The sequence below is a fragment of the Numenius arquata genome, chromosome 4 (assembly GCF_964106895.1).
Source record: "Numenius arquata chromosome 4, bNumArq3.hap1.1, whole genome shotgun sequence".
Classification (NCBI taxonomy): Eukaryota; Metazoa; Chordata; class Aves; order Charadriiformes; family Scolopacidae; genus Numenius; species Numenius arquata.
In genome coordinates, this window is record NC_133579.1 from 61987431 (window position 1) to 61996975 (window position 9545).

At 40.6% G+C, this 9545-nt stretch overlaps 1 protein-coding gene across 1 annotated transcript; it reads right to left on the reverse strand.

Moving 5' to 3' along the window:
* Nucleotides 1–4898: 4898 nt before the first annotated feature.
* Nucleotides 4899–5702, reverse strand: LOC141464156 (uncharacterized). Its single transcript, XM_074146929.1, has one exon. It carries the CDS (start codon nt 5700–5702, stop codon nt 4899–4901), a length of 804 nt encoding a protein of 267 aa, XP_074003030.1.
* Nucleotides 5703–9545: the final 3843 nt, after the last annotated feature.

A 9545-nucleotide genomic window follows, 5' to 3' on the forward strand; every position in this document is an offset into this window, starting at 1 on the left:
TTGGAGACGTGGATGAAATTGTGTGAGATGATGATCAATACAATTAAGGGAACTTGTTTGCAGCTGTAGTTTTATTTCTGTAGGAACTTCTGCTATTTTCCAGATGTTTAAGTAAATCCTCCAGAAGTGTTTTCACAGGGCCATCTTCCCTGCTACAATTTTTCATTAAAAACAAACATTTACCTTCCCCTTTCTTCAATAGAACTTCAATAGACTGATAGGAAGTCTTTTTTCCTCTTCTCCCAAATCTTCCAAACATTTTGCCAGAAAGACAAAGATCAGTACCATCCAAGACATTTGTAATTGTTTGAAGACACAGGGAGATAGAAATGCATCAGACTTGAGAAGGGACTTGTTCAAGTCATACCACCTCAAAGTTCTGGTCTGGATTCAAATGTCATCATAAGTCAGCAGGACATTTGACTTCAACAAGTTTCAGTTTAGGTAAAAGACAGGTCTAGGGGAGTAAGTGGTATGTGTGAATTTTGGCAACAATAACTACTCTCACTCAGCTTCAGAGATGGATATCAACTCCCATGTACCACACTTATACAAACACTCCTTAGCATGTATCTAACCCAATGATCCAAAAGAGTTGTTTCAGGAATGAGAAAAAGGTCATCTTTAACCAAGCAAAAAACCTGTCCAGTATGCCATTCCCCACACTGCATTAAAAATCAAACCCTGAAACACCTTTCCTTGTAGTTCCATTCTGGATTCATAACATTTATAGAAATAAACTGTAACACAAACTCTAAAGGGTTTCTTTAAGTCTACTCATGAGCCAGGGGAGATCTAAACAACCTCATCTTTAAATCTATCTTTGGTATGCTTATGTCATGCCCAGAGTCCATAATTTTCATAGCTCTGAGAAAACTGTAGGATGATCCACATTTAGTGCATGGCTCACAAGTTTACCACAATATCATTAATTTACTATAAATTGGTAAAATCATCACTGTCCTAATTAAGGAAGATGACAGACACACTAGAAAATCTCAGGAAGAAAGAAGTGAATGAATCCCTTGCATCACATGTGGCTCCATCACAAGAGGTAACAAGTGAACATGTTAAGCTGGGCTGTTTACCAAGGCTGACTCATAGCCATCAATAACAGAAATGGCAAAACCACAGCTCTGACCAGTCTCCAGGGAAGCAGTTTAGCTAACCGAAATGCTGGAGGTGCAGAAGAAAAGCCCTTGCATTAAAGAACATCTCAGTAATGCATTTTGTCACTTAATCGTTTATAACTCCATTCTGGTTTTAGGTAGGCACAAGCTATACCTTTTTTAGTGATAGCAATGACTCCAAGGGAGCTGGCACCTTTTAAACATCCCACTCTTCCGTAGTAAATTGATGATTATTTTCTGCCATTTCAGGCTGACTAGGCAATTAGGTGAGCAGCAGAACCATAAGGATCAGGCAGCATCATTTAACTTCAACCTTTGCTGTAAAAGTAGGTAACATAAGCTGTCGGGTTGAAGAGAAGATTTCTCCTGGAGATCGTTAGCTTGACAGGCTCTGGCAGGCAGTAAGATAATGGGAAGAAAGACCTGACTGAAACTTTATATTTTGTCATGATTACCAAAGACCTATGAGTACTTAGGTAGATATATGAAAATTCAGTAATTCAAGCTTGTACCTTTTGCTAACACTAAACCCATGCAGTTTGAGTTCAGATAAAAATACAGATTTTTAAGAAATTTATTTGAACCTCATCCAAACTACCAAATCTCTTAACCACATGAGGAGACTGAATAACTTGAGAGGGCATACATATATTATACCTGAGACTCTTGCTCTGTCTGGTATGCCTGAAAACACTCCATGGGTTACCCATGGCATTCTGACACTTTCCCACTGGCCTTCCACTGCTAAGACATACAGGGATAAAAACCTAGCTGTTAAGCCACATTTTCCAAGTTTGTAAAATAAACTCATTTTTAAAATCATGTAGCTTTTAATTGGTTTGCCCAAGTCCAGTTATTAGTAGCCACACTAGAACCACCAGCTAAACAGCAAATTGTCGCAAAGACCAACGTTATTTCCTCAGTTAATATTTATTTTGCATGTATCCATAAAAGTGCTACATGGAAAGAGTGTGCACACAGGACAAGTTTTGGCTTCATTTTCTTGCCAACTATCAGACAGCATTGGTCATGCACAAATCTTTTGGTATTTAATATTCATAGTGCAGAAGCATCTACTGATCCAATTAGGATCAAGATATTTTATGAGAGGTGTTGTACAAAACAAATATCGTCACAGTTCTGCCACAAAGCACTTACAATTGGACAAGTTGACAACTCAACTATTGCTGCACTGCATATTATGTGAGAGGTATTTTTTACTGGTTTTCTAGTCACCCTTAAATACAAATACACCACCATAGGTAGCTCTATGCAGTAATGTGGAGGCATTCCACTTCTTGCAACAAATGCAGGACAGCACTCTGCTTCAGCAGCTACTGGGGCAAAATAGCTACTTTGTCTTACGATATATTTTATTTCAATGACATGCTAGTATTAGTAAAGCTGAATCTAATTTATAAAATAATTCTTTTTCAAACAAAAGAAACATTGGCCAAAATTAACAAAAGTATATATTTTGGTTGTCTTCCTAATGGGAACAATTTGACATTTGATTTCAAATTTCAGCAATATTTTTTACAGATGTGTCTTTTCTCCAACAGTTCTTTGCCCAAGAGAGACAACATAATAGTGGTTTGCTTGTGCTTGGTTTAACAGAACACTTACTCGCACTCTTAACCAATGACAAAAAGGCTTTCCTAGTTCATGAAGTACAAAAAAAATAAGAAAAAAAAATCAAATCTTAGCATGGCCCTATTGGCCACACTCAACATTCCTTCTTGGGAGGCATATTAAGGCAGAGCAGGTTACCTTTGAGGTGAGTTTAGTATTTAAGCGCTCTTTGAGAAACCTGCATTGCTGACAGAGAACAGCGTTCTCAAGGCTGAGCAGAGAGCTGGGTGGGATGGGAGCTCAGGAGTAATGTCTCCGAGTCACACGCAATCCCCAGCTCTCTTCTGCAGCCCACTAAAGGCCCCTGGCAACCTGAATCCCCCAAATAAGGCAGTAGAGGGTACTTCTTCAAATATCTCCTTGATGCTAAGGATGTTTCTATGGTAATTCTGCATTCAAAGTTACAGGCTCGTGCTGCTTCAGAGGCTACACCAGGGCCCAAGGAGATGAATGAACCTATCTAAGGTTGTGCATACCCAGGGGCCTTCCATAATTTTGGGTGTACAGAAATACAAAGACGGAATAATGACAATGTTGTGCTGCACTTCAATTGTTGAATTACTTCAATACCTTGCTCACAGATGTGTGCATGTGAATCTAATCAACCAAACGCCTTGTAGACAGCAGAGATTTTTTTGAGAGATTATTCCTGCTTCCGCTACAGAAAAAGAAGTACAAGCCTTTCATAACCTCTTGTATACAGGGAGGTGTGTGTGCATGTGTACACAAACACACACCCCCCCTCTCTCTATACACACACAAAAAGGCTGAGCATAAAAAGTTTCCTATATATAGCACATAATTCTCAGAAAGATATGACTTCTAATAACAGTCTCACCTCTTTACGCAGCAAAAAACACATAAAAAATCTGTTTGATTGTTCATCTGCCTAAACTTTTATAACAAACAAACAACAGGGGAAAAGGAAGAGTGGCATGATCAGAAATAAATGTCTGAAGAAAATGAGACTTTTCCATATCACTTTAAATGCCAGAAAAGGAAGATTTTCAGTAGCTTTTCTTTTTTAATCATTTTTTGCTTTAGATCCTAAAACAGCACATTCAACTATTCAATTTGCTGTTCAATAATAGGGACTCACGTTGCCTTTTAAATGCATACAAAAAAGTTGCATCTTTTTGCTTTCATTTTCCCTGCGTGTTTGTTGCATACTGACATCAAATTCCCTGCAGGCATCCTAACCTTGCAATTGGAGAAACAGTGCTCTAGGCTTTTCCACGTGTCTAATACACCTGGATAAAAAGTGCTAATTGTCACCAACTTCCACTAAATGACAGCAGTAAGGCACAAAATATGCTTGATTTGCAGATGCTAGTGCCACTGGGAGTTAGCAGCAGATTAATAATTGTGCAGACCTTGAACATTCCCCTGGCACTGCCAGTCTGGGTTTCCAATGCAACGCCAGATTACAAGGCCTTTGGTTTTAGCTTGCTTTCCCAAGGAAATAAGGCTTAGGCAGTTGTACTGTTTCCCTGTGCATGTGTTTGACTGTCTTACCTTCCCACAATAATTTCTGGTCAATCTAAATAAATTTTATAGGAGGCTAGAGGTCGCAAATGTGCAATGGCCTTAGCAGTTTTGTGCAAAACAGGCAGCTAGGTAGATATAATCAAGCCTGAGCTTACATGTTTCAAATATCCTGGCTTTCTAGATTCTGATATTCTTGCCAACAAACGAACCCTAATTCTGCTCAAGTTTTGCTAGCGCTGCAAGTAGAGAGGAGATATGCCATATCACGTATTCAGCAGGCAGCAACTCTTGCATTTGACCACATTTACAGGTCAGATGCCAGACTAGGTTTCCAGTTTGTGTTTTTTTTTCTTTCTACAAACCTATATGCTGCAAATTCTATTTCAGCTTGAGGCTTTGAGTGCACTTCAGGAGTCAGCTTCTCGCACAGGTACAGTCTTGCTCTGGTTTCCTCCAAGTAAATTCAGGGGCCAACACTTTCCCTTCCCTTCCCTTTTCTTCTTGCTCTGCTGCTGCTGCTGTTCCCTCTCTGCTCTCAGCGCACGTGGGCACGTACTCCTGGGTATGAGGACACCACCCCTATAGCATGCAAGCTTACTGACGGCTCCGGTGGCATTACAAAGCTCATTTCTGCATGCAGCAACACGATTATGGTGAAGGTGAGGGCGAGGTTGAGCGAATGTGTTTCAACACTTCTTTCTTGGTATTTATTACTGTGCCGTAGCATTCCTGCAATCTGGCCTGCTGCTGCTCCAGCTGCTTGTGCAAGCTCCTGATTGAACGCAACAGCAGAAGCCGTCGGTACATAGCTAGCTGGAGCCGGTACTTCTCCTTTTCCTCCTTTTTCTTACTTTCTAAGGTCTCCGTTACTTTTGCAGTCTTCATCCAAATTGCCTGGCCCAGACTAGTAGGGGCTGTATCCCTCTTCATGCCACTCCCCACCTGCAGCTTATCACAGCCCCGGGGGTCGCTCCCAGACGGAGTAGCCACAGCCTGTGGGGGCTCGCCAACCACTCCAGGCACCCATGGGACCTGCAGCATATTCGAACTTGAGTTGCCATCACAGTAGGGATTCTCAGAGCACAGAGAGGCAATGCCCACAGGCTGCAGGTTACCGACTGTTGCAGGGTACGATGAGGCACCTAATGATGGATTTACAGCCGTTGGACGATGCTCAGCCAACTCAGAGGCTGTCTTCTGTGCCTGGTCACCACTAACCATCTCTGGGCCAGTCAGGGCTTTTGCCTGGGCCATAGCCTTGCTGGAGAGGACAGACAGTCTTTCTGGCACTGCTGAGCTTCCCTTGTCTTCATTAAGGCTGGCTAACGAAGGGCTGGCAGAGCAACCAGGGCATGCCGCTATGTCATCACAATTCAGAAACGGGTCTTCATCATCACTGTTATTTTGGCTCTTGTCTTCATCTCTTGGTATTACATCTACTGTCTCAGCCATTTATTACATGAGCTACAGAAAGTTTCTGTGGACAAAGTGGAGGCAAGAGGATTTCATTTTCACATACACACACACACAGAGAAGCCCAGTGCAGAGTGACATTTGAAGAAAGAACCTCTCTTATATTTAAGCAATGGACCTATTACTTTTCTAATAAAGCACAACCCTTGGGTCACTTCAGGCCATTTCTTGTGATTTGCATTAGATGTTCTTCGAGACACAACATTAATTCAATAATAATTAAAATGATATACTGTACTATTAACATTCTCAAATCTTTAAAGGCAAGCAATCTATCCCTGCAGCACTGGCTGTGCTGACTAATTAAACAGAATACAGTTGTAAATGGGTATTGTAAGCACTTCTCCCATTTAAGAACACAGCTCGAACAAGTGTACTTTGTAGAGACGGGTGAGTTATCAGGATTGATCAGCTTTAAAGGGAGGTGGATGTACCACAAACAGCAGGTTGCATTTAAATGCCCTCTCCAAGATTAATCTGTCTGCTACCAGTTTGTTTACAAGGTTGCCTTTTCCCCTCCTATTAATTCTAACAGTAAAGCTATATTAGCACCATGCTAGCCATAGACAGGAAAAAGAAACCAAACACTTACCGAGGTTACTGGGGAAAAGGAAAAGAGTTACAGTGCATTGTGTCTGTGTATCATGTTTTCTTGAATGTGAGTCAGCACAATCTGGAACAGAAACATCACGGTGCTGGAGCAGGAGCAGCAACAGTATTATGCTGTTCCACCCAGCAACAACACAGTCAGTCCCAATCACAGAGGAGTGCAGGGCTGGTTTCTTCCCCCCAATGGATATTCCTCCCTGGCATCCAGCTTTTAATGTCATCTTTGAGCACCAAAATGAAAACCAGGGTTGGATGACACTTCTTTTCCCACCTCAAAACCAAACATACTCGATTCACTCTTTCTACGGGGGGACAATATCTACGGCCCTTCCCATCCCTGCCAGTCAGCAAGGAGGTAACACAGCACCAAAAAGAGGGCAGGTAATTCTGGACGCCAGTGTACACATTTTTCTTCAGAAAAAATAAGCTTAGATAAACTTTAGCTGTATGAACAAGCTAAAGCCAAAAATTAAACAACCATTCAGCACAATGCTAAACATAAAGGCAGGCAGAAAGCTGTAGATTTGTTTCATGTACACCCGTGTTTAATTACGCTGGCCTAATCTTTAAGGAGCAGCTCTACATCCAACTAAGGTATCCCACAGAACAATAAACTTTATCTGCACCTTTGATGTTCAGAAAAGCTACCTTCAGCATCCTCCCTTGCTTGTAATATCAGGAACAAAATTCACAAATCGGCTATCTGCATCTACTTTAGTCAATTTACCACAGGGCTTCAGTTGCCCCAAGACTTTCTCTACTCCATTCTGTTAATATAAATAGAAGAAAGAACCAATCCAAAATGCTATCTAGAATCTTCCTGGAACTGGAAAAGGATGAAGGTAGATCCTATCTCCACATCCTATCTCTGCATGTGCTGCAATACAGATAATAATTTCTAATTTTTCATCTGTATTGACTATTCTTCTTCCTGATGAATCTGTTAGGATATACTTCCAACCTCGAATATATGAAGTCCGGTTAACATAAATTAAGATTTGTACCCTGAGGTCTAACATGAATGTATTTTTTTGGTGCAAGAGGTATTTTGCACTGAATTGGTAAAATAAACTAAACCTGCTGTGTTTAGGTGCCAGATCATGCTGCAGATTATATATATAATACTAGGAAGAGATTAATATCCAGTGAGTTAATAAACTCTGCAAGTTTATACTTCAGTGATTCCCATTCATCTGAATCACAAGTTATGATAATTGAAGAATATGGAATTCAGATAACAGGAATTTTACTGTATTACACACTGAAAAGGTTCATTGTAATACAGCATTATATAGAGAGTCTTTTACTTTTGGCTGCTCACTTCTCCAAAGCACTGCAGGCATATCCTTCCACTACAAAGAGGACAGAGGATGGGTGTTAGGTAGTGCATGGTCTCCAGCTATGTCAATACTTTTCTATCAGCAACAGTATTCTGTTGCTCACTTCTAACTTTGTAGCAATTTACTACAAAATAACTATTTTCTAATAGTCTAACTGGGCATGAAAAAACAGGGTTTTGAGTTTTGGTTTTTTTGTGGCTTGTTTTGGTGTTTTTGTGGCTTGTTTTGGTGTTTTTGTTGGTCTTTTGGGGGGGTTTTGTTGGGTTTTGGGTTTGTTTTTGTTTTTGTTTTAAATGCTCTCTGCAGCTTTAATTATTTCAGCAAAATTTTACAGGCAGTCTTGTTTGAAGGGATGGGGAAAGGGACAAAAAAGTGGTTTTGCTCAGCAAATTAGTTTCATCAAAAATAATATTAAATGTTTTATACCTGTGGATCTGGATGGAATAAATAGCATCTGATACAATCAACTAAATAAGCTACAAACAACAAAACTCAGTGAGCTAGACAGCTTTTCATAGAATATTATGACTTCAGCTGTGATCTGAGGCTTAATAGCAAAAAATATTCAGTCTATTGGACTTAGAGATTCAGCAAAATAGAAATACTATAAAAGATACATATTTATTATTGCTAAAATGCAAGTGCCATTTATGGCTAGAGCTGAATGCATGTTTCTGTAATTACCCTCCCTGCTGTTGTTCACAACTTCCTAAAATCTCACCTAGACTTGAAATTTTCTAGATTCAGTTTCTGCCTGAAGGTGAATATATACTGAATACTTCAGCCAAAAAGATTTAGACACTCAAGTATGAAAGCAGGAACAAACACAGTCTTATGGCTGGGGAGACTTATAGAAACCTTTCAGGAGAAAGGCCTCTTGTATAACGCACAGAGTGCAAAACAAGGAACAAGACCACAGCTCATTTCAAATGGAAACATGTAGATTCTTGTTCTAAGATGATACAACAATCCTTCTTTTCCCCCAAGACTGTTACCTTGACAAAGTGACTCCTCCAGTTTAGCTCACTTTTATTTGCAATTCAACAGCTTAATAAAGAGACCGGAAAAGACCTTACATTAGCTTCCTTTGCTGCAAGAGCTACCTTGTGCCATTTCACTGATGAAGAAACCTTTTGAGAAGAGTTTGCTATTCTCACTGAGAGCCCATCACAGGCAGAGATGCTTCTTGCTCGCTCCTGGACTTGTTTTCTGGGGCAATACTTATGGGAACCTTTCCAGGCAGAAGCTGCTTCAGATTTCATGGTGAATACATCTGTCAGAATTTCATGCAGGTAAAATGAAAGCAAAGATGCCTCCAGTTGAGGTTCATTGCATTTTACTACCACCCATTCACAGGTAGGTGCGACTGTAGCAGTTTCAAGGTGTAGACCCTGGGGAACCACCCTCAAGCTGTCAGTCTTGCATGCCCCTGCAAGGTCTATGCCAGCAGAGGTTTTTAGTCCATCAGAATCCCTCAGATATTAGCTATGAGACGTAATTGGCAGCCTACAGGCTCATATCTGTAAGCACATGCTGAAATGCTCTGTGCTTGCACGCCTATGGAACAAGGGCTTAGCCACCACGGCTGTGTCTTACGTGGCAGCAGGAAAGAAATGGTCTTGGGGGATTCCCTGTAGGTAGTCATGACAGTTATTTCTCCTGTCTCTTCCAATCATAATGCCATTCCCGAGCATGGACAGACATGAGGACAGGAAGGTGATTGGTCTTGTTTTTTAATCGAGTACAAATGTTTTACTGAAGTTCAAAGCGTAACAGCCAAACACATTTACAAACAGCATCAGAAGGTGATAAGAATGGGCGAAGGTATGCCATTATAAGACCATGCCCTGGGAAGCTATGTTGCTTTGTATTT

What these genes read in the sequence shown, in the direction of transcription:
- LOC141464156 (XM_074146929.1), bottom strand. Translation starts at nt 5,702, where the DNA reads ATGGCTGAGACAGTAGATGTAATACCAAGAGATGAAGACAAGAGCCAA.